The sequence below is a fragment of the Ovis aries genome, chromosome 12, assembly GCF_016772045.2.
Source record: "Ovis aries strain OAR_USU_Benz2616 breed Rambouillet chromosome 12, ARS-UI_Ramb_v3.0, whole genome shotgun sequence".
Classification (NCBI taxonomy): Eukaryota; Metazoa; Chordata; class Mammalia; order Artiodactyla; family Bovidae; genus Ovis; species Ovis aries.
The window spans coordinates 25,334,151-25,359,274 of record NC_056065.1 but is presented as its reverse complement, the minus strand read 5'-3'; the positions used below and the strand labels follow the sequence as shown (position 1 = coordinate 25,359,274).

At 43.1% G+C, this 25,124-nt stretch overlaps 1 protein-coding gene across 2 annotated transcripts in view; it reads right to left on the bottom strand.

The window, feature by feature from the left end:
- MIA3 (MIA SH3 domain ER export factor 3) overlaps window positions 1-24,825 on the bottom strand; it is a 55,537-nt gene extending 30,712 nt beyond the window's left edge. For both annotated transcript variants that reach the window (XM_012187082.5, XM_042257095.2), the window contains exons 1-6: window positions 24,668-24,825; window positions 21,674-21,807; window positions 17,529-17,615; window positions 12,409-15,214; window positions 10,902-11,063; window positions 8,380-8,525 (exon numbers count right to left, since the gene is read on the bottom strand). In XM_012187082.5, coding sequence (XP_012042472.3) covers window positions 8,380-8,525; window positions 10,902-11,063; window positions 12,409-15,214; window positions 17,529-17,615; window positions 21,674-21,807; window positions 24,668-24,800 — 3,468 coding nt within the window. In that variant the 5' untranslated portion in view covers window positions 24,801-24,825. The remainder of the gene's footprint in view (window positions 1-8,379; window positions 8,526-10,901; window positions 11,064-12,408; window positions 15,215-17,528; window positions 17,616-21,673; window positions 21,808-24,667) is intronic.
- Between the last annotated feature and the right edge of the window lie 299 nt (window positions 24,826-25,124).

The window sequence follows — 25,124 nt, the reverse complement described above, 5'->3', positions numbered from 1 at the left end:
CTGATTTTTCTCATAATCACAGGTCATCTTTTCTTGCCTATGCATGCCTGATAATCTTTGACAGGATGCCATACTTTGTGAATAAATGTGATGGTCAGTCAGTTTGACTGACCCTAGGGTACCCAGATTAAACGTTATTTGGGGGTATGTCTTTGTGTGTTTCCAGATGAGATTAGCATTTGAATTGATACAATAAGTAAAGTAGATTGGCCTCCTCACTGTGAGTGGGGATCATTCAATCCATCAAGGCCTTGAAGAGAACAAAATGCAGAAGGAAAGATTTGTCCCTTCCTTCTTGATTGCTCAAGCTGGAACATCAGTCTTTTGCTTCTGGTGCTCCTGGTTCTCAGGCCCTCAGACCAAGGGGAGAATCAGTTCCCCTGGTTCTCAGGTCTCTGGACTTGGACTGATTACAACCCAACTTTACAAGGTCTCCAGCTTGCAGACTGCAGACTATGGGACTTCTCAGCCTCCATTTGTAACCCAATTCCTTAAGATAAACCTCTTCTTGTATGTATATCCTACTGGTTCTGCTTCTCTAGAGAACCCTGACTAATAAACCAGTTATTCTTAAGCTTTGTTCTGGGATGCAGGTAAATTGCTGGGTAACAGTTTGGTTCTATTGGGTCTTGCTTTTAAGATTTGTTAAGGAGGACATGAACAGCATTTAGGCTGAGGCAAGACCCTTCTGAGACTCTACCCAATTCCCTAAGAATTACGAGGTACTACTCCTGGCCCTGTGTCAGCAATTGTCTCTTCTACTCACTAGATCAAGGTCACTCTCTGAGCTTAAGTAGTCTGTGACCCTCATGTGATCAGTACTCTGGTGAATACTCAGGGGCCTTCTGAAAATCCCCAGGGCTTGCTTTCTGTGTAGCTCTCCTCTTGGGCTTCCGCCTTGTGAATCCAGGCTGCTTTGCTCTTCCTGGACTTTCAGCTCCATTTCCTCAGTTCAGGGGTTCTGCTCTCTGTGCCAAGCCTGGGAACTCTCTCAATGCAATGAGATGTGACAGCTGTAAACCTCATGGCATCTGTTCTCCAGCTTTCAGAAACTACTGTTCTTTGTTGCCTGATGACTCAAAACTGTTGTGTCCTGTATTCTGTCTCAGCTTTTTTCTTTTTAGCTGTGTTAGTTAGGAGAGTAAAGCTGGTATCTATAAGTCTACCTTGGCTGGATGCAGAAAAGTGAAAGTCGCTCAGTTGTGTCCACCTCTTCGGGAACCCCATGGACTGTAGCTCACAGGGCTCCTCTGTCCATGGGATTCTCCAGGCAAGAACACTGGGGTGGGCTGCCATTTCCTTCTTTAGGGAAATCTTCCTGGTCCAGGGATTGAACCTGCATCTCTTATGTCTCTTGCATTGGCAGGCAACCTCTTTTCCACTAGCGCCACATGGAAAGCCCAGATGCAGAAATCATTTGCTTATTTTTTAATGGCAGGGTAGATAATGATATTAATTTTTAAATTACCTATCGAGGAACATGTCAACAGGTTGGATGGAAATAGGACAAAAGTTAGACTTCTCTGAACAGATTTTGTTCTACAAATTGACTTTGGCTCTTGTAAATTTGTTAGATAATTAGAAATTTTTAAAATCTTTTTTTAAAAAAATCCTTAAAAATTGAAAGCGAAAATGAAACAATTAACCTAACTATGCCAACTTAATGGCAGAACAACATAAAAGGATTATTTTCAAGCATACCCCAGTGGGATACAGGTTAGAGACAAAAAGAACTGCAAAATATCCTTGCAATATTTTCAGCAACACATTGTGCGTGGTAGTGTTGATATGGTATTTTTCATACTGTTATGTGAATATTGTAAAATAAGATAAATAAATAATTATGCTGATGTCATTAAAAACTGGGATTTCCAACATCGGAGAAAGAAAATACAATATCAGATAGATGTGGTTAAGTAAAATTCCATTAGTGTCTGGAACTCTGATTGGGAATATCCAAATGGCATCGTAATGAACAGTTACATAAAAAAATCCTCCCTTATATCTTAGCTTTGTCCTCTGAAAAGGGCTAGAAATGATGGCCAACTCTAAAGCAGTAAGTGATCTTAATACCCAGAATGTTGCCTCTGAATACCATTTCCCAGTGAAAGGAAAAAAAACTCTTTAGAGAAATAGCTCCTTCAAGATCTGGGCAGGAAATGTACAAAATGAGCTTGGAACATCTTGTTACACTAGAAAGCAAGGAAGGTATCAATGACCATGAGATGATGTCAAAAGAGCCCAGGAGCAAAGCTAAAGAGGGTCCCAGTAACTAAAAATGGGAGAGATTGAGCGTTGATAAGAATAATAACTACTGTGGATTATACAAACCAAATACTTTAAAATTCATGCATCATAATGATTCTTAGAAAAGAGTTAAAAGAAACACATACATAAACCTTTGGGGCATCTTTGGATAATGCTGGTAAGACAACTCATTATTTCGAAAACTATTTAAACAGAAAGAATCAAATATTTATACTGCCTTAACTATACAAACCAATCTCAGTATAAAGAATAGTTGATTATTAAGTTTCTCTTTGTAGAAGTGTCCCAACTTTTAGATGACGTGGGAACGCTATAAGTAGACAATTACCATTCTACAACTTATAATACAGACATTCTAATCAATGTCACCAATTGCTAGTAACATCAAGAAAAAGACGGACATCTAGACCACAGATGCCTCCAGATGCAAACATCTTTCATTAAGTATTCTTGCCAAACAAAAATGAAACCGAATCAGGACTCCCAATATGACGAAGCAATTACCAAGAAATATAAACAACAAGGGAAAATGTTCAATTGTACGAGAGGAATGCAGTTAGCAAAACCCACACTATGGTCCTTCCTAGCAGCCAAACCAACCTGCCTCTTTAATGAACACGCTGAACAACAAATAAAATACAACAAACAAACAAAAAGAAGACATGCATAGACCGAGTTAACTGATCTGATACTTGCCCTCCCACTAAAAATGACCAGAAAACTGGACAAAATTTATGGGAAAAAAAGAAAGTTTTTCAGGTAGAGAACAAGAGGCAGCACACCATCGTGACTCCTGAGGAAAGGCTAACACGTGAGTTGAGCCCTGTGATCACCCAGCTTTTTTACCTGGAGGCACTCTGTAGACAGCAATATAGGGAAGGTAAGCAGAATATACCAATCTTGCCAAGGAGGTGGAGATCAGAGTTCAGAGAGGCTGAGGTGCCTGACACATGCACGGACAGTTAGGGGAAAGATGAGGACGACAAAGAAAAAGAGCTCTAGGAATCTGCAAGGGTGTCTCCTTCAGTCGTGGGCTAAATTCAAAGCACCACCCGTATAAGCAAGATTCCTTGAGGAACAGCAAAGAATAACTACAGGCAAAAAGAACAACTTACAAGGAGGCTGAAGCTGAACCATTTCCAGTTAATGCAGGGCTGGGAGACATCTGTATTCCAGCTAGTCAGCATGAACTGACCTTAATGAATACTCAGGGCATTTAGTAGATTCCAGAAGAATAACATCATTATAGTAGGGAAACACTAGCCCTGGAGTAAATACTACTATACACACTATACCTCGCAACAGATCTTAAAAATAAGACTAGAAAGGATCAAGCTGATCTTCAAGTAACTTAACAGTCTATAAAAAGAAACTTCACTTTTTTAAAGGAAGCCACCAAAATCCAGGCACCCAACATTCACATTCCCAGTGCCTAGTATCCAAAAAGAAAAACAATCAAACCAAAAAACAAAAAACAAACAAAAAAACCCCACAAAATCTCTAGACGTGAAAAAAAGCATAAAAATGTATCCCATTTAAGAGATAAGTTAACCTACAAAAATAGACCAAGAAATTGCAAGAGATGACAGAATGTTAGCTTTAACGGGCTTTAAAAGAATCATTTTAAAATATATTTAACAATTTTTTTTAAAATGACCATACTGAGGAGAGAAATGGAAGATATAAAATAAAACTAAGTGGAACTTTTAGAGCTAAAAAATAAAATAACCAAAATGAAAATTTTACTTGATGGCTTAAGAGCAGATAAGATACCACAAAAGATCAATAAACTTAATGGTAGCAACAGGAAGTACTTAAATAGAAGCTAAGACATAAAAAAGACTAAATAACAACAACAACAAAGAACAGAGCCTCAGTGACCTGTGGAACTACATAAAATGAGCTAACATAAATAAAGACATACATACATAACATAAATAAATACAGTTAGAGTCCCAGAAAGAGAGGCAAGAGAAGGGTGAACACAAAAATTTTTGAAAAAAATGTGAAAACACAGCACTGCATACAGAAAGGGTGAATTTTACTAGATGTAAATTATGCATTAATCTGACTTTTTAAAAAAGGTGTTTATTCATAGATGACATGGTCATCCACACAAAGAATCCTATGAAATCTACACCCCCCTTAGAAATAATAGAATAATTTAGTAAGATAATAAGGTCAGTATAAAAAAATTCAACTGTATTTCTAGATATCAGCAAAAATATTGCAAACAAAATGTAAAAAAATACCATTTAGAACATTAAGAACCATGAAATACCTGGCATACATAAACAAAATATGCATGAAACTTGTACACTGAAAAATACAAAGCCCTGTTGAGAGAAATTATAAAGATCTAAATGAATGCAGAGATGAACTTAGTTCATCTTAATTAGAAGCCTTAATATTTGTTGATACCAGTTCTTCCCAAATTCATCTATGGACTCAGTAATAAGAACAATCAAACGCTCAGCATGCTTTTTTGTAGAAAGTGGTTAAGTTGATTCTAAACTTTATATGGAAATGCAAAGGAAATGCAGTGACCAAAACAATTTCACAAAGGAACTACCTGATTGCAAAACCTACTATAAAGCTATAGTAATCAAAACAGTGTGGTACTGTCTTAGGATAGAACAGAGTAGGGTCCAGAAAGAGACACATATATATGTGGTCAACTGATCTCAACTCAAGGTGCCAATGTAATTTAAAGGGGAAAGAAATGGTATGGGAACAAATGGATATTCATTTGTGGGGGGTGGGAATGAAACATGATCTCTACCTCACAACATTCACAAAAACTTACTCAAAATGGAACAAAGTCTTTCTTAATCATGAAAGGGTATAACAATAAAACCTCTAGAAGAAAATATGAAAATATTCACATCATTAGAACTACCTATGATTCCTTAGGCAGGAGACAAAAGGCACTTACCATAAAAATGAACATTAATAAAACGGTGTTCATCAAAGTTAAAAATTTGCTCTTCAAAAGACAATGCTAAGAAATTGAAAGGCCAAGCCAGAGTTTGGAAGAAATTTGTAATATGTATCTGACAAAGGAGTTGTATCTAAATTATATGAATATAAAGAACTCTTAGATTTTAATATTTAGAAAAAAAAACAAATGCCAGTTTAAAGAAGGACAAAAGATTTAAAAAGCTATTTCACACAGAAGCCCATGAAAATGTATGGCCACATGGAAAAGTGCTCAACATCATTAAGCATCAAGAAATATAATTAAAACCTCAAAGGCATGCCCCTTAGAATGGCTACACTTTAAGGCTGATAATACCAGATGTTAGCAAATATGTGACCAAATGGAAGTTTTAGAAATTGTTAGTGGAAACATAAAATGGTATAGTCACTTTTGAGAGCAGTTGGGCAGTTTCCAAGATAAAATAAATTTACAATGAGGCTGGGCAGTTTCACACCTAACTATAAATCCATTTATAACTACAATTACAACAGGAAAAGCTAATGTACAGTGGGAAAAAGTTTTGTCAACGGTTGCCTAGAACAGGTGGTTTGGGTAGGATACACTGAGAAGGTATGCAAAGGAACTTTTTCAAACAAAAGAAATGTTCCATATTTGGTTATGGTTATTTTTCCATAAGTGCTTACATTTGTTAAAATTCATTCCTAGAATGGGTACACTTTGTCATATGTAATTCATATCTGATTAAAAGGTTGATTTATGACATGTATGAACCCCTTATAACTTTTGGACCTCAAGATCCTGAACTGAGTAAGAATAATTTTAAAAGGAAGAGAGGGGATTCTGAAATGTGTCAAAAAATGGGTGATATTAAGGAATTATTGTTAAGCTGAGTGATGAGCCATAATTTCATTTTACTGTTCTCTTAACTATTACCATTTTGAAATTTTCCATGCTAAAACACTAAAGGAAAAAAAAAATTCAAGCATAACCTCAAATATTTTACATAGTAATCACTATGTAAAAAAGGAATCAGATTCTAAGAGAAAAAAATCATATGGAGAAAAATTTGGAGTCAATACAAGAATAAACTAGCCATCAGAGCAATGTGTAGTCTTCTAAGGTAGATGGCTCACACTAGGAATTGTTGATTCCCAGACCCCGTAACTACTAGTCAGGGATGGAGCAGAGGAAATTAGCGCAGTTTGTGAAAAGTTGAATTAGCTGCTCTCTCACATCTCCTCTAGCCTGGAGATTCCATCAACTGCTGATCTACGCATCTGACTTCTGGTGCAGTTTTCCCAAGCAAGTCAGTACCCCATTATCTCCCAGCTCTACAAATAGTTATCTATACCACTTACCTGACACATTACAACAGCTATGTCATGTTTCCCATTTTTCCAATTTCCATATATATTAGATATATCCTTTTTTAAGCCTTTCATAAATCAGAATCATGCTTTATACCTCGTAGACTCTTCTATTCCCAGCATAATACTCTGTACATATTGGGCCATCCAAATACTTTCTCGACGATAACCTTTCAAGCCACGGTTACTTTTCTCTTGCCATTCATGTCCGGGTCTTCTCCCGTTATCCCTCAAGCAGAAACAACATCCTCTGCCACGTCTGTGTCCTCCAACCCAGGCCTACAACGGAGCTCTGAGTATACCCACCAATAAAATGAACAAAGAACTCCTCCCACATCTGGAGGCTGTGAAGTTTTAGAAGTGATGATGATTCACACTGATAACCAAATTCTGAGATTGCCTTCATCACTGAAAACTTCCTTCAGAACTCTTAACTGCACAGGGCATACACATTCACTGGGGTGGCTGGCACTACCACAAACATGGAGAAAACTGAAAAATGGTTTGGTTTTCCTCCAATTTTCCCATCCTGGTGGCCCTTCTCCTGAATTCCCTGCAGTATCCAAAATTTTTATACTGCCCTGTCCAATCATCTAAATGAGAAGCAGGCAGGGGATGAGATCTTATAAAATGCCAGGCACTACACTATATACTTGATATTATCGATTCATTTAATTCTAACAACTGGGGTAGGTATCATCTGCATTTTAAAGATGAAAAAGCTGAGGTTCAAACTTAAGTAATCTGCCCAAGTTTCTAAATGATGGACCTGGAATTTGAAACCAGATTATCCTCAACTCAAAGCCCATGCATATAAAAAAACAAAAAAAATAACCCCTTTTCCTTAAAAAGTCTTGAAATAACAGAACCTGGCGGATAGATATTTTTGATGCAGAGTATACTTTATAGCTCCAAGGGCAACTTGGCCTCTGGATTCTGAAAGCTTGCTCATTCCCATCATTTACCAAGAATGTCCAATTCCAGAAAATACCACAAGGGGGCGCTAAGCCCTAAACAGCTTAGATAACATTCAATGGACAGACTAAATGTCTCATATGGATCAGAATTCCTTAGACAGATAAATTTGAATAAATAATTCTGCCATAAGTGACTCTTTCTAAGAACAAATATGACTATACTTATTTCCTGCTTAAAACCTTCAAAGGATCTCTTATCTCACAACCTACCATGACATACAACCTCCTGTACCTGAGCCCATCTCCCTCCACAAGACCACACACGCCCCTCGAACTCTATACTCGGACAATGCCAAGTAACCTTTTCTTCATGTCCCATTTCTCCAAACATACTGCTTCTGTGTGACTGTGCACTCCACCCATCCACCTCCCCAGCCCTATTCAACAACAAATCACACATCAAACTACACGGATCCTACAACTCGGCTCAGAGGATGTCTCGACTAACTTCTGACCTCCTCTGCCTGTCCTCCCACCTCAGTGAATCAATTTAACATACTCTCACACCATCAGGTAAATACGTCTCTTCTTTCCCATATCATATTGTGTTTCAAGTGAATTTCATTCTCTCTGTTAGACCAAAAGATCCCTGAGGGCAGAAGATGTGTACAGATACCCAGCACTGGCCGCCAAAGTATCTCCAAGTGCTGAGCTGAACTAAGAACCCACCACCATCACACACCTGTGGCTTATGTCAGAGGCTGCCTTCAAAGGTGTAGGAGTAATTTTTATAAATACATTTTAAATCCTTCATCTCATGCTTAAAATCAACTTGAAAACGGTAATAATTAACATTCTATTTGAAGAAATTACATGTCAAACTTACCGTCTTAGTTAAATGAAACACGAGTGAGTATATGAAGAGAACTGCATTTTCCAGAGGCGTGACACTTGCTGGTTCTTCAGTATTTGTTGCCAGCTGCTTTTGGGCATCAACAGCATTGACAGGAGTGCCTTCTGGTGTAATTATCCCTAAAGTTGAGGGAGAAAGCAAATATTTTATTTAAGCTTCAGAATAAGTTTTGTTTCTCTTCATTTTAAATATTTATCAAGTGCCCATTGAATATTAGTCTCTGCTTGGATATGTGCTTCTCATGAAGATGATTATATATTTTTAAAAAAATGTCAGAACCCCGATTAGAGCCATCACATCCTCAATTATAAAATGAATGCTATTTCCGACCCAATCTACCTGCCAGCAATCCCTCCATCACATCCCTGGCAATGCAACTGCTGTCTGAATAATACAGACTCACAGGGATTGAGGAACAGAGAATTTTATGCTTTTCCTATAGACACACTATCACATTTAACAAACTTTTATTTAGTGCTGGTGATGCACTGTATTAGAAACTTCAGGCAAACAATGAGAAAGAGAAGAGTATCAGTTTGCAAACTTGCACCCACGCTCAGCACAGAATCTGGCGCCTGGCAGGCACTGAACGCACGAATGACGGCTACACAAGGGAGGACGGCAAACACCAAGAGACGAGAGGGAACTGCTTACAGGGAGGGGCCTGGTGTAGCTCTGCAAAAGAGGTCGAATGCTACCTCTGCCTGGAAGGATCTCTACACGAGGTGGTGGTAGGGAAGGAAATTCAGGAGTTTGGGGGGCCTGGGGTGTTTCTTACAAACAGCCAGGAGTCCAAGAAGTAACTAATGAGAAGCAGCATTAGCTGCCACGCAGATGTCTTCCAACCCTAAGACTCCACTGCTACTGACCTATGAATCTGACCACTGGTGAAGTTTTCCCAAGCAGGTCAGCACCTCATCTGAGATGCATGAAGGGAGATTTGGGAAGATCATCTTCCAAAGAAGGGGATGGCAACCCACTCCAGTATTCTTGCGTAGAGAATCCCAGAGACAGAGGAGCCTGGTGGGCTACAGTCCCTGGGGTCGCAGAGAATCGGACACGAATGAGCGACCGGCACTTTCACTTTCACAGTTCAGCCTCTAAAGGAAGCTGTGTCACTCTGCGGCGCGACTTAAAGGATGAGGCAAGACATCTGCTTTCAATTCTGCAAGCAAAATCTTTCCTAACCCTGAACATTTTTTAACAACAGGGTACCAAGTTTATCGGTATGTGACTTATTCTCAACAAGGAGAATCCTTTTGAGTTACAAGAGTTTAGAAGTAGAGTATTGTATATGAATGCAATATCCTCTAGAACACAACAGACCCCTGATATGCCATTTCTTCTCAAATTAGCTGAATTCCTCTTCCTGCTGTGACCTCTCCTATATTTTCAAGGGCTGAGGTGGTCAGGAAGGCACCCCAGTGCTGCTAGGCCTGTGCTATCATAGGGTAAGACTCTACCTATGGTTAGAGACCACAACCTCTAAAAGCACAAAACGGTAATGATGTTGTATCACAATACTGGATAGACAAAATAACACAAATCAGCTGTTCTTCTGATTTATCAGTAAAATGAGTGAGCTACACAAAAGTTAGAACGCTGTTGATACTAATACTGGGGTTGCATTTTTAAAAACCTTGTTTGGGGTGGGAGGTGGGAGGGAGGGGACATATGTATACCTATGGCTGATTCATATTGATGTATGGCAGAAACCAACACAACAGTGTAATTATCCTCCAATTAAAAATAAATGAATTTTTAAAAAAAATTTATTTTGAAAACAACTTTCTCAATCCAAATGAAATCTGTCACTATCCCACCGAATGTTTACTGTGCCCGGTGATTAAGCAGTGATACTATTCCCAAGGTTGTGCCTCCACTGGACTGTTACATCTGGCAAGGTTCTGCACTGTTTCCTCTAATCTTATAGTATAAGGCTATCTAGATGTAAATGTCCCCTTCACAGTTTTAGAAGTTTTACCATGACTAGGCAGCATATTAACAAAAGACCTGAGCTACAACGTACTCTATTGGGAGTGGGGTGGAGGAGAGACGGAGGGAAACACAATTTGAGACACACAGCAGTAGTTCTCAAACTTGAACTTCCAACAGGTCAGAATTCCCTGGAGGGATTGTTAAACAAGATCGCTGGTCTCCACGCCCAGTTTCCCTGCTGTTGGTCTGGCTGGAAACTGCTGTTTTTGAGCATAAGACTTCTTAAGAAGAGTATTTTAGATTTCCATTACTCGCATAAGCTAATGCCCGCCAAGCACTGGCTGGTAGATTTTATAGTCTCTGACCTGCTTGCTATTACTGATCTCCATCTGTCTTGACTCCCGCTTTTCTCTGCTAGTTCCAGGATTTCTTACTTTTTAAATGCATTTATGCCTGTGTTATGGTCCCCTCCATTTCCTACTTTTATCAACAAATTTCCTAGTAGGTCTTCTCTAGGACAGGCTTCTACTTTGTAAAGAAAAATTAGCAAGTGTTACCTGGGTCTCCATCTTCCTCTGTTTGCGGCTTCTGGGTGACTCCTGAGGTACCCATGTCCCTGGTCATGGGTTGAGCCAAATGGTCAGGCTCTTTGGGAATCTGCATCAGAGGAACTTCCGTGTGCTCCTGTGGGAAGTTCTCCTCCAGTGGTGGCTGTGGGTCTACAGGAGGGAAGAACGTATTGGGCTGGCAAAGCTCAATGACAAGTTCGCCTCCAGCACACAACTCCATGGCCCCCCACCCTGCCCTCCATGCACTGGCACCCCACAGGGCAAAACTGGGCAAGGAAAGAAGAGTTTCAGTTGCTTTTCTCTCACATCACGAATATCTAATCTACATGATAAAATTTATGGAGAAACCCTGATCCCAAAGCATTTCATAAATATCTTTCCTGTAGGGACTTCAATGAACCTAACTTCCCTTGGCAAACCAACATATGCCCACATAGAAAAATGTGGAAAAGGGAATTCTAGTCAAGAGCAGAAATAGGAAACATTGACTCCACAAGGAAGAAACAGGATCTCCACCACACAGAAGCAGGCTTGCTTCACAGAGCTGACACAGGGAAGGGCGTGACGCAAAGGCAGCTCACCGAGATGTCTTTCAGATCTCTTCAAAGTATACCTAAGAGTCTGTATACCTTCCATCTCAGAAGCACGGGGACAGGGGAAAGAGCATGGAGCTAGGAATCAACTCTTCTAGGGTGCTGCCTCAGGGTCGGTCCAGTCGCTCTTTATGGAATGGCTTCTACGTCAAGTGCTGTGTTAGGAGGCTCTGCATCCTGGTTCCATTCCTTGGTTGGAATGGAATCTGAATGCAAAAACTCAAGGGCTTGGTAGAATTTAACTGACCAAAGTGCCTGCCTTAACAGCAGGGAAAAACACGGCATCCACTGAGGATGAAAGCTGGGCAGGGGGGAAGTGCAGTAGTTAAGACTCTGCATTTCCGCTGCAGGGGGCTTGGGTTCGATCCCTGGTCAGGGAACTAAGATCTTGCATGTCGCTCAGTGCGGCCAAAAAACAAAACCAACCAACCAAACAAAAACTTTCTTAAGAAAAAAAAAAAGAAGAAGAATGTTAGAGGGCATGAACTGAGGCAAGGCATCGAGTTAAAAGTTAATGCCAGTCCATCCCTGGACAGACAGCAGTTATTTCATGATGAAGAAAATGTGTTCAAAAAGCGCTTTCATGAAATTGGTAGTCTGTCACCAGGTCTACTTTGTACACCATTTTCTTGCTCGAGTCTTTTTCTTTTATAAAGTTTCCTGCAGAGGACGCTACCAGTCTCGACTGTCTAAGTGAAAAGTGGATCAAGAAATATTTATCTATACTCCAGCCTAAAGAGAGAAGGTAGGCAGGGCCGTGTGGACATCCCTGTACTGCCCCTCACCTCTGGGCACATTGGGACCCTGCTTCAAAGATCAGGCACGAGGCACTTCAGCAGCCCCGGGGCCCCCAAGCCTGTTTCTCAAGCCCAACCCTGCAAGGCCACAGGTGGGTACCTCACCTTCCGCTGGTCCATCCCAGCCTCCCTCTACAGGCTGTGCCGCTGCCGGGGGAGCAGTCTCCTCCACCATGGAGTGTTTGTACCTGACGAAATAGATCAGGTCTTGAACGTCATCGAGCACCGCAGCCTCCTCAAACACGCTACTGTCCTTCGTTTCCAGGTCTCTGTTTTCCGTCGCGTGAGCATCGAGCATGTTCTCTGCCTCCGTCAGAATGTGTGACTCCCAAGCACGAAAGACCTTATCAAGGACTTTCTCCACGTTATAGGGCAGGCTCTCACGCTGCGCTGACTTTAGCTTGGATGACATGTCCTGGAACATGGCTTCCAGCTTGTGGATGTCAAAGTACTTCTGGAATCGCTGCAGAGACTGCTGATCTTTAAAGAAGCTGCTGATTATGGGCAAGTCCTCTGAATGGACACTCTCCTCAGGCTGCACGGGGGCATGTGGAGCCCAGGGGAACGGGTCATCGTCATGGTCCTCAGAAGCAGACCCCTGGCTTCCCAGGTCCACGAATTTCTCTGCATCCTTGTCGTCCTCTTTCGAGGGTTCTACCCCAGGCTTCTCTGTGAGCCCTGAGGTCTCTGGGTGGCCCTCATGGTTGTCTTCTTTAAGATAATCAGGATCTTTCTTCTGAGACGCTTCCCCTAGCTCTGGAGTCTGATCTTCTTTCTTGCCAGGAAAGTCACTTCCTTCAGAGGGTCTCTGTACCTTCTGATGCACAGGCGAGCGTCCTCCTTTTTCCACCACCGGGCCACCTGGGTCCCTGCCCAGACTGTCTACCCCTTTACCTGCAGTCTCATTTGTTCTTTCATTTTCCGACATATGACTAGTTTCTTCTTTGTTTTTTTCAGTTTCTGGATCAGTCTTAATGGCACCTGAAACAGGTTTTTCAGGGTTTTGCAGGTCAACATCTAACCCCTTATCCTGAATCTCAGGGCTTTTTTCTTTAGACTGCTTTGCACTTAGAGCATTTTCATCCTCCAGGAGTTCTTCAGAGCTGTAATCTTCATCTTCTGGGTTTGGTTCCTTTGGGTGAAAGCCTCGTCCTTCTGTGCTATCGGTTTGGCCTGTTTTTCCTACTTCCTGCCCTTCATCCGAGGCATCCTTGGTGACCCTGGTGATTTCTTCCTCAGAGAGCTTTCTCTTCTCGCTCACTTGCTTATTAACTGTGGCAGCCACACCTCCTTGTTGCCAGGAAAGATTTCTTTCCAGAACGGGACCCTCTTCTTCCAGGCCTCCTGGCAAGCCCATGTCATCTGTAGAGGAGAACCTAGTCTGATTTTGAAGTTTAAGAAGCCGATCCTTTATAAGTTCTGCGCTCGGATGCTCCCCTGAAAGCACATGTGGTTTAGGTCCACTTACTGAACCGTCTACTTCCCCCGCGCTGTCTTTGGAAGCATTACGCTGATGATCACCCAAGGGTGCTGCCACACCCACAGATTCCTGTTCCGTCTTTGCTTCATCCCCTTGATTCCCCACTGCTTTTGCTTGCGGGACTGAGTCACTCTCTGAGGCACCTTCCAAACTCCGCCCTGAGGGCTTTTCTTCATGAAGCATTTCTTTTGAGATGTGAACGGCTGCTCCTTTCAGGTCCTTCTCTCGGTTAGCAAAGGCTGATTTTAATGTTTCTGTGCTTTTTTCAGCAGCTGGCGGAGAGCTGAGCTGGCCACTCTGAGAAGACCCGTGCCCAGTCTGGTGGTCCTCCGTCTCGTCCTCTAGCCCTACCTCGTGCTGCACCCGGTCCCTCTCGGGTTCCTCAGCCTTCTGCCCCTTGCCTTTCATGTGAAGTCCTGCGCCCACTTCTGGGTCGTGGTCACTGTCTGCTTTGCGGACTTCTACACTCACAAGGCTGTCTGCTGCCTTTTCAGGGTCAATATGATCTTCTGGTCGTGGTTTCCCCAATCTGCTATCCACGACTAATGGGTCACCCTCTTCCTTTGAATCGGAACTCTCTACATCTGTGTCTGCGTTTTCTTCCCCTTCCATAACATCAGAGAAGATAGTATCTTCCCGGGGTTTTGGTATCTTTTCATCACCCTTTTTGATGCCTGGGGGCTGAGTTTCCTCAACTTTATGCTCTTCCTTTGAATTCTGCTCTTTCTCTGTTGGGTGTTTCTCAATTCCGGAGTGCCCTGGAGTTTTCATATCTTCTCCATCTGTAAAGGTTAGCAACGGCAGCTCATCGAAGTCTTCTTTATTCTCCTCTTCTTCCTTTCCCACCGTGTAATACTCAGGATCCAAATCCTCAACAAAATCATCCTCTAATGAAGTAACAAGTCTGGTCGTCTCATCATCAGATACAAGCGCATCGGCAGTTGAGCCAAATTTGGTTTTCAAGTCCAGAGTCATTTCTGTTTTCAAAAGTTTATAAGCGTCGATCTTCTCCTGCTCGCGCGAGACCTGAGAACTATTGCTGGTTTTGTTGTTTTCGCTTTCTGGCACTTTTAACTTATCTTGCAGCATTTCTCCAAAAGATTCGAATGAAGTTCGCTCTCCCTGAGCATGACCTGTTTGACTGTTTACCTGGGGGTGGCTCTTCTGAGCCTCAGATCTCTCCCTGAGTTCGGCAGTGTCTTCTGAGAATACACTTTCACTTTCCTCTGAGTTGGCTTCTCCTGGCTCAGGTTCAGCGTCACTTTCATTAGATGCTTCAGGAGGTTCTTCCACATGCTGAGCAGTTTTTTCTTTAACTTCTTCAGAATCTTCAGTGGCAGAATCGTACAATTCCAAAAACCCTAAAAGTTCTTCGACATTATAATTATCAAAATCATCTCTTCCCCCATCAAAACAAACGAAATCTGTCTCCTGCAAGGCAAAGAAAAACATTAGCGGGTCACTAACCGAGCGTCACAAGAACAAGTGCTTGCCCACGCTAATGACAGAGATGACTGCAAATTCATGTTTGGCCCTGGAGGGGCTTTTGTGCCAACCCTGGGGAGTCAGGAGATAGAAGGATAGACCCCATCTTTCCCTTGGCTTCGTATTTCCATGAGGAAGGGCTCCTACCCGAGTGGTATTCCTGGCTTCCCTTCATTCTCTTTTTCCCTGAGGAGGAATGACTCATGTGGCTGGTGGGTTTGTCCTGCACCACCCCTGTTCTCTGCTTGGGCCTGGCTGGAGGCAACACACACCCTCTCTTCCGTGCTGTCAGTTGTATAAGGGACAGTCCACTAGGAGAGCCCCCTAGTCGGCTAGCTCTGCATGTGGCTGGGTAAGTCTGTCTCATTCTAGACTGCCATGTTCAAAAGCCCATTAATTTCTGCACACTTGAGCTGTGTTCTCCAAAAAGTTTTATCAGTAAGAGATGGTGATATCCTGGTCTCCATCTACCTGCCTGCTGGGTTTCTCAGTTTGTTCTGAGTACAAGTAGGGAAAAGTAGGGCATCATTTATTGGTCCTCCCTCGCTTCCTGCCTTTATACCTGATGCTCTGGGAATTTACCCCATAATAGTTGGTCCAGAAGAAACTGGAAGACCACCCAGCATCTCCATCATCCTCCCCTCTAGGCTGTACTTTCCTGCTTACCTAGCTGGAAACAGGCAGTACCACCTTGCTGACAGGCTCTCGGTCTACAGCAGATTCCTGACTTATACTTTCCTTGGACTGGGAAAGTTAAATCAGCTTAAGAAGCATCTTACTGAAATACAAGTGCAGGGGAAGTAAAAATATCGAGAGACAAAGAACAGTGTCAAGGGGCTCCCACTTAACCATCACAAGTACGGCTTGAAGACAAGATTCAGTGAGGGATACATCCTACTCTAAATCAGGGTTCTGATTAGGTGTCAAAGAGATCTGCTTTCAGACTACCCATAAACCTAATACTTTTTTTTTAACCTCTGCTAGTAAACAAATTGACATAAAAGGGGTCATTAAGCAGAGGGAAAAGTTTAAAAACCAACAAAGATAATTTCCTTCCCCTAACTAAACTCTCACAGTCCTTGGAGAGACTGGACAAGTGTGGCAGGAACAAATGAGTCCTCTGCTCACCACGTGCCTTTCTAAACTGTTTCTTCACGTTGAGGGAAGCATGGAGTGAGAGGTGCAACAAGGCGGACTCCCCAACAAATGAGGTCTCTGTGACCCACAAGCTGCTGTCTAGCGTGTATTTCCCTCCCAGCAGTATCCTCATTAGGAGCAAGGACTAACAGGCAGTCAGGCTGATTTCATGACCCTTGGGAAGACAAAAAGTTTCGAGAATAGCGATGGCTCTGTGACTTCATCTATTCAGCAGAGCTCAGCTGATACATGCCCCAGGCCAGCAGCCTGCACGCTCTCACAGCGACTCCAAAGAGTTGCTAGATTTCTGTTTGAAGGTGGGTTTCAATTCTTATTCATTTTAAAACTCCAGAAAATAATCAGCTGGAGTGAGGATCCTAGAACACAAAATCCTTGTCACCACAAAGCTCCTTAAGCTAGTGCACCTGGATGAATGCTCTCCAGATTGTGCAGTCAGGACCTTGCAGATTCGAGGCTGCACCTTGTGTGAAACACTCAGGTTCCCTTTTCCAGAATCTATCCCATGACTCTAATCCCTTAAATCATTAAAGGGTCCAAAAGAAAACCTTATGGCCTAATATATAATTTAGTGTTTGATTAATTTAACCTGATTTCTATATACTCAAAATGTCTAAAGGCTATTCAATGAGTATTGAGACAACTTCTCATCTTGCTTTAAGTAAAAAAAAAGTAAAAAATTATTTACTTCCTAAACGTAATAACTAAATACAAAGATACTGAATTCTTCATTTTTTTCTCATATCAAGCAGCAAATAAAAATCCTGAATAAGCATACACAGCCTTGTATAAGAACACCTGCTTCAACGTAGAACTATTAGATTCTGATACAAAGTCTCCCATAAATTCTTTTCAAACTTCTCTTTTCTTTAAAGGCAGTCTGATAAATTAAAATCTGATACATAGATGTTAACTTGTTTTTCCTTTTTTGATCAAAACACATTCAAAATTAGTTAATTAAGTGTAACCCTAACCCCAACACTGATTTTTTATGATTGTATGTCTTTTAATCAAAACACATTCAAAATTAGTTAATTAGGTGTAATTGGTGAATTTATAAGTCAATTTACAACTGAGAACAACAACAACAGAATCCACAACTTACATCTGTTGGAACTTGCAGCTCTTCTTGAGTATATTCATGGACTACTTGGATTAAATCCTTTGGAAAATATCCAAAAGTACGCCCAACCTACATTAAAAAACAGCAGAAGAAATGAGTATCAATCAAAATTCTGTATAAGAAACATAAACGAGAGACTTCTCAGTAGTGAGAGGAAACATACAGACAGGTAGATATAACCACAAGAGATAGACAGTTGCTCTTATGAGGTTATTATTCCAATATAAATTAAGTACAGAATGTTGTAAGGACAACTTTTCTAAAACCACTGAAATTTTCTTTCAATATTCAGCCTAATTCTAAACACAGGGCACATACAGTGAGATTTCTGAAATAGCTAGAAGATCTGTACAAGAGAAAGTTAGTGTATATTATACAATTAAAACTATGTAAATAAAAGTTGGCTAGAAACAATTGCAAATACCCTCTAACAAGAATTTATCTGCACATTTCACAGCATCACTCATAAACCAGGTCTTAGACATTATTAATAAGCAAAAAAAAAAAAAAAAATTCCTGAAATGCACGACCAATACAACAAAAGGCAAATATTGACTGGTACCATGGGCTGCACTAGCTTTTTCCAAACTAGATTTTCAAGTTTTGTGGGAGAAAATAAAATTCATACTAATCTACACTGCAAGCTTAGTTTCATGCAAGTAAAGACAGAAGATAATCCCATTTATCTACAGCACTAACAGCTTTCCCAACAAGAATACTGGAGTGGGTTGCCGTTTCCTTCTCCAGGGGGTTTTCCCGACCCAGGGATTGAACCACCCGGGTCTCTTGCATTACAGATAGTCTCTTGACTGCGCCACCAAGGAGAACTAAAAGGTATTATCATCAATATATAGTGTGTCCTCTTGAGCAACACACACTGTCTTTTACTAACTATAGTCTGAAAGGGAGTAGCAGATCTCTTCCCAATCAATAAAGGAGGAGGCTGACATGCAGATCAAATGCACAGAAAGAAAAAAAAAGAGGGTATCTTATCTCTAACTCCTAAAATACCCACATTATGAGAGCTTTTGTTATATCTGGCAACTCTGTGAAAGCCAGTTTTACTAGGACACTGCCTTGAAGATTAGATAAGACAGTGCAATTTTAAATTGCTACACTGGCAGTTAAAGTATAAAATTCTAAAAAACCAAAAGAAAAAAAAAGCTGCAGAATGAAAACTAAGAAATAGAAACAAGAACCATCTTGAAAGCTCAGGAGACAGAGTTTTTAATCATGAAATGAGAGGGGAGGCTGAGGGAAAATACACTTTTTTTCCTTCTCAGGAAAAGTTTATTAAGAGAATCTAGAAAAGGGAAAGAAATCAGAGCTATGTGGAGAAAGGAAATAAATTTATCTTGTGATCTTTGTCAACTGAGACCACAGGTCATAAAAAGCTCCATATATTTTTACATCAAATAGGTCCTGTAGGTCCTGTTTCTTACGATCTGACAAAAAGACACAGAATCATAGGCCCTCATGATTGAAGGTAACTTTTATATCTAATCTTGCTTCCGTTATCTCATCTCTGTTGATTTGATTTGGGAAAAGAATATTGTTTCAAGAGAACAAAATCTACATAAGCTACACTTGGGACAAATGGAAACAAGTGCTGCTCCCTGAAAGGAAATATTCACAAGGAAAATGGGTAAGACACACGCCCCATTATGGAGTTTCTGACTTTACTAGAGCTAAGACAGTACACATTAACCGCGATACAAGGCAGTAAAAGGAATGCCACACGAGCAGGGCAAACAAAGCGCCACCTAAACGATTATTAGACAGCAAAGATCCCTTCTGGCTGAGAGCTGAGGGCAGGGCTTCCCTGCAAAGCCAGGGTCAGAGTCAGGCACCAGAAAGATCGGCAGGCTCTCTAGAAGTGAAAAGTCAAGTTCCCTTACCCACATGCTCCAATTTCACCACTTTATCAAAAATGGTATGGACTTGAAAAAAAAGTTCCAAGAGTAAAGCCTATCAAGAAATTTCATGCAATAGACTTTAAAGGAACAAAACAGATTCTCTTCTGAATATGGTGATTGAACTGGTGTGTGTGTGTGTGTGTGTTAGCCGCTCAGTTGTGTACGACTCTTTGTGACTCTATGGATTGTAGCCTGCCTGGCTCCTCTGTCCATGGAATTCTCCAGGCAAGAACACTGGAGTGGGTAGCCTTTCCCTTCTCCAGGGGATCTTCCCGACTCAGGGATCAAACCCAGGTCTCCTGCACTGCAGGCAGATTCTTCAGCATCTGAGCCATTCAACTGGGATTCTGCCTAAATAGAAAGGTTGTACCTGACCAGTTGGTCTTACTGGACTCCTCTGTAGGAACGTGGACCACCAGCAAAATAAATCTGTTTTTCCCGATAGGAGATTCTTAAGCTTTCTTTTCTGTTGTCTGATTTACAGAGAATGAAAACGTTCACTTTTGGGACTGAGTGTTTCTCTAAGTTTGGACAATCCTGAAGGTATTCAGGACTCTTACTACTTTCAATAAATAATCAGGCAACACATCACACAGAAAGGAAAGGACAATAGCTCATAAGCCTCCCAATCAGGTCACTTCTAGTGAATCACCTCATTAAAAACATCAAAGCATGACAAAGTCATTGATTTCCATGTCCGCCATCCCCACACCCACAGAGCTGGCTGGGAACAGACCTTCTGGGAAGAACTTGTGGGAGCAAGTGTCCAAAGAGCAGGAAAAGGATGCCCCAGCAGTTGCAAGCAAAACAAGCAAACAAACAGGAAAGCACACGGCAAAAAGGACATTTTGCTTTTTTAACAGAAACGGCACACATGATTAGGTATGTTAACAGTTTAGAAAAAATTTCTTTTAAAAAATCAACTCTTTAATAGGAATGCCTGAAACACTACTGCTGCTGCTGCTGCTGCTGCTGCTGCTGCTGCTGCTGCTGCTGCTGCTGCTGCTGCTGCTGCTGCGTCACTTCAGTCGACTCTGTGCGACCCCATAGACAGCAGCCCACCAGGCTCCCCCGTTCCTGGAATTCTCCAGGCAAGAACACTGGAGTGGGTTGCCATTTCCTTCTCCAATGCATGAAAGTGAAAAGTTAAAGTGAAGTCGCTCAGTCGTGTCCAACTCCCAGCAATCCTATGGACTGCAGCCCACCAGGCTCCTCCATCCATGGGATTTTCCAGGCAAGAGAAATACCTTGCCTATATTTTACAGGATTAAGTCTAGCTCACCAATCCTTCCTTTTTGAAACAATGAAGTTAAGAAGTTTCAAAGTGAAGTGAAGTTTCAGGTTTCACTATTGGTAACTACCAGTTTGTTTTCTGCATCTGTGAGACAGCTTCTGTTTTATTATATTTATTTGTCTTACTTTTTAGCTTCCACTTATAAGTGATAATGTACAGTATTTGTCTTTGCCCTATCCCTGGTGGCTCAGAGGGTAAAGCATCTGCCTGCAGTGTGGGAGACCCAGGTTCAATCCCTGCGTCGGGAAGATCCCCTGGAGAAGGAAATGGCAACCCACTCCAGTACTCTTGCCTGGAAAATTCCATGGACAGAGGAGCCTGGTAGGATATAGTCCATGGGGTCAAGAAGAGTTGGACACGACTGAGCGACTTCACTTTCACTTTATTTCACTAACACGACACCCTCCAATCCACCCACGTTGCAAATAGCAAGACTGCAGTCTTTTTATGAATGAATAATACTCTATTGTGACTCAATGGACATGAGTTTGAGTAAACTCCAGGAGTTGGCGATGGACAGGGAGGCCCGGCGAGCTGCAATCCACGAGTTACAAAGAGTCGGACACGACTGAGCGACTGAACCTAACTGAACTGAACTGAATACTGTGTATATATATACACACCACGTCCTTATTTGCTATGTATGGAGCACTTGTGGCTGGTAAGGCCTGACTCTGAGGAGCAGCATCTGGAAGCAGTTCACTTCTGTTGGAGACCCTCTTCTGCACCAGGCCTGATGCCAGCAGGGGACACAGAACAAGCCCCTTTTTCCACAGTCAAGCAGAGGGGACAAGTTAACTCCATCAAAGACCCCAAGAAACTGTAGCTATTTAAATCTACAGCTAAAAAAAAAAAAAAAAAACTACAGCTAAACAAGTCAATAAAAAGGCAGAAAATTATGTCAAATTTTTACTTACACTTCCAGCCCAAACTTCAGGCGATCCCCCTGCCAGTTTATAGTAGACATATACAGAGTCTCCTTTTTTAAAATTCACAAAACGACAATCCGGGCCTGTAAAATCTTCTAGAGCCTCACCCCGGTACATTAGCACTGTATAGAAAGAGGGGGGAAAAAAGCGGGTATCAGGACTCAACTTTCAAATATTGATTTATCAGGAAACATAACAATCCACTGTAAACAACAATCAAGCTTCTCCATTACTCTCTGAAACCAATCAGCCTCAACTCATATGCTCAGAGCATCTATAGAGCTGTATCGTTATAAATCAGGACATCCCCCTGCAAGTAGGCAGGAAAGAGGTAAACTCAACGCGTTTTTCTCTATGGATAATGCAAACAAAAAGCAATGCGTCCACTGCCACACAGGGCTGGTCTCAAGTGAAACTCTTGGTTCCCTCTCTAATCACCTAGCTTTCAGTCTTTGCTGTTTCATAATTATAAAAAGCTTCATTTTGCAGTTGGGTAAATTCAAGCACAGATGCGACTAGTGTGAGCATGACTACATGCAGTGGTAACAGGTAACTGGGGAGAGCACCCAAGAACCCCCAAGAGGTCAATTAACTTGAACTAACCACTAAAAGGCCCTATCTTTAAGTGGTTGTAACTGCTACTGTGTAACAGTAAACACCTTCCACTTCACTTGCAGTCAAGCTGCTCTGTCAGTATCTGGATAAATTAATGAGAGAGGATATCATACCCAATTATGGATCCAATCACATAAGATAATATCTTCTGAAATCATATAATGTTGAATATATCCAACATTAAGGAGGTTTATTTCTATAAACAAAATCAAAAGTGGGCAAACAGGCTTTGTTTCTATAAGCAAAATGGTAGGTAGCAGGGACAAGCAAAACCATGAGAACTGTCCAGTAGTTACCTTCAGTCTTAACATGCAGGACTTAAACTATATTCGATCTAGAAATTGATAGAAGCGGTATTTTTCTTTTTGTTGGCCAAATTCACACTTCGTCAAATGAGATAACAAATGCAATTAAATAGCAGAGAAAGGGAAGGATGAAACGGAAATAACACTTGTTCTAAAAGCCAACTGGCAATAAGTACCTTAAGATGTATATTTACATACATATTTGAGGGACAAACACAGATTTAAAGGGGGTTATTTGGACTTTGAAGCTGATTATTTTAATACATGTCAGCATTCTAATTCAGATATAATTAGGTGAGAGGCAAAGTTGAAGGTGATGGACAATTTTTAAATTGATAGAGACTGGGGATCCTATCAGAATTGGAAAGAGGAAGATCACTGCAGAGGTATAATAATAAATCAGATGACAACATAATGCACTCTGTGGGGCAGCTATCTGAAAGGCACACAAGGACAGCTAACATGGACACACCTCACTAAACAAACACTTTATGTAAAACAACACGGGACCCAGGCCTGCTCTAGCTGCTGGCTATTGCCTTTGGCTACACTTGTTGGACACATGCCATTCTCCAATTATGTGACACCCATGGGCCCTTCTAACACCATGTCTCCATACTGACGAAGCATTAGAGATGTTATAATTTTCCAGATGACTGGTTTTGAGGTACCCAGGCAAGACAGTGTTTGAAAGCAAAGCATAGCCAACACTGGCCATATCCAACACTGCTTGCTAATAACCTGGACTTACTCTGAGAAAACTGCAGGAAAAACTGATGGAAGTTGCTCCACTTTTGTAACATTTATTTACATCAGTCTTAGGGTTACCTCTAGGAATGGCTTAAACAGATCCAAGACTGCCTCCTTTCTTTCCCCTAATGATGTGGCAGTGCTTCGGTTCTTCCGATTGTGAAATTTGTTTTTGAATAACACTGATTTCAATCTAAATAGCTAAACTGTAGGCTTTGGCCTCAGAAGGAATGTTTTTCTATATGCACTGATTACAACACATGAACAACCTTGTGTGAAATGGTTGTCAGTAAGTTACAAGGTTATTTGAGACCACGACGATGATAGGGGCCCAAGGCAAACACACAGGAAGAGAGCCCAACAATGTAACTGATCAAGGCTCAAGCTGGCTTGGATTTATAAAACCCCTGGGGTATTTATTATTTTCACTTTAACAATCTTCTTCATCTGAGTCTGGGGATCTCTGCCCTTCTCACTATCACCAGCCCACCGCGAATTCGCGGTTAGGGAACAATTCCGCTTCCTGCGCATTAGAGACGACTGGTACCAGGTGGCCGACGCTGAGTCTCGTCCTCTTTCGAGAGACAGATTTTGGCCTTCCCGATGCCCTTCCTTCCGGGCTATTTGCGGGAGCCTTCCAAGCACAGAAATGACAGGACTGAGGAAGAGCCGGGGAGGAGACCTTGGAACACACAGCATGCCTGGACTCCGGGCTCGTCCCAAACCTCAACTCCAATCCCTGCTGAAAAGGCGGTCCGAGCCCCGACTGTGACTGAAGCAGAGGGGCGAAGGGGCTGCGCCAGGGAGGTTTTTCCCAGCCCTAGCAACCTGCGGCAGGGAAGCCGCCCACCGAGTCCCGGCGCATCCGCCCCCGGACTGCACCCAGCGAGGACCCGGCGACGGGGGCAGGAAAGCGCTCGCCGGCAGCGCGCGGAGCCCGGGGCGCGCGGCGCGCAACCCCATCTCCCCTCGGAGCCGGGGCGAGCCGGCGGAGGGGACGTTGCGAGCGGCCCCCGGGGAAACCGGGGGCCACCTCCGAACCCCTCACACCATCCCCCGCCTCCGTCCGCGAAGGAAAAATGAAAGGCTGGCAACAAGTGGGAGGCAGAGACCCCCGCCCCCCCCCACCGCCGAGGCCGGCTGGCCCGGGCGCCCGGAGAGCGGGAGGGGCAGCCGCCGGGACCCGGAGGTCGCCCTCCCCCGCCGCCGGCGCTCCGCCCTCCCGGCCTGCGCCCCCCGGGTCGGCTTGCGGGGCGGCCGCGCTCCCGCCCCCGCGATGCCCGGGCGCCGCCGCCGCCCTCCCGGCACTCACTGCTGCATTCTTGGTCCGCGCAGAGCTTGAGCTGCGAGAAGCGCCGGCCGGGGCCCTGCTCCGGCTGGCCCGGCACCCGCCGAGGCGGCCCGAGCAGGAGCAGCCAGAAGAGCAGCGCCGGCGCCGCAGCCATGTTGTGGTCGCCCCGCGGAGCCGCTGACGCGGAGGACGCGGCCGGGGCGGGCGCCGGCGGGCGGAGCACGGGCCGCGGGGCGGGGCGCGCGGGCGGCGGACGCGCGGCGGCGGGAGGGGCGGCGCCCGCCCCGGCCTGTGAGGCCGCCACCGACACGTCAGCGCGGCCTCGGGGAGGGGACCGCGGGGGTCCCGGAGGAGGAGGACGCGCGCTCCCACCTCCTTGCCGAGGCCTCCTCGTCGGGTGGCTGCCTTGGCAACCGGGACTCTCTCTTCTTCCTCGTCCAATCGCGAGCCTTTGCCTCGGTCCCTGCGTCGCCGACCC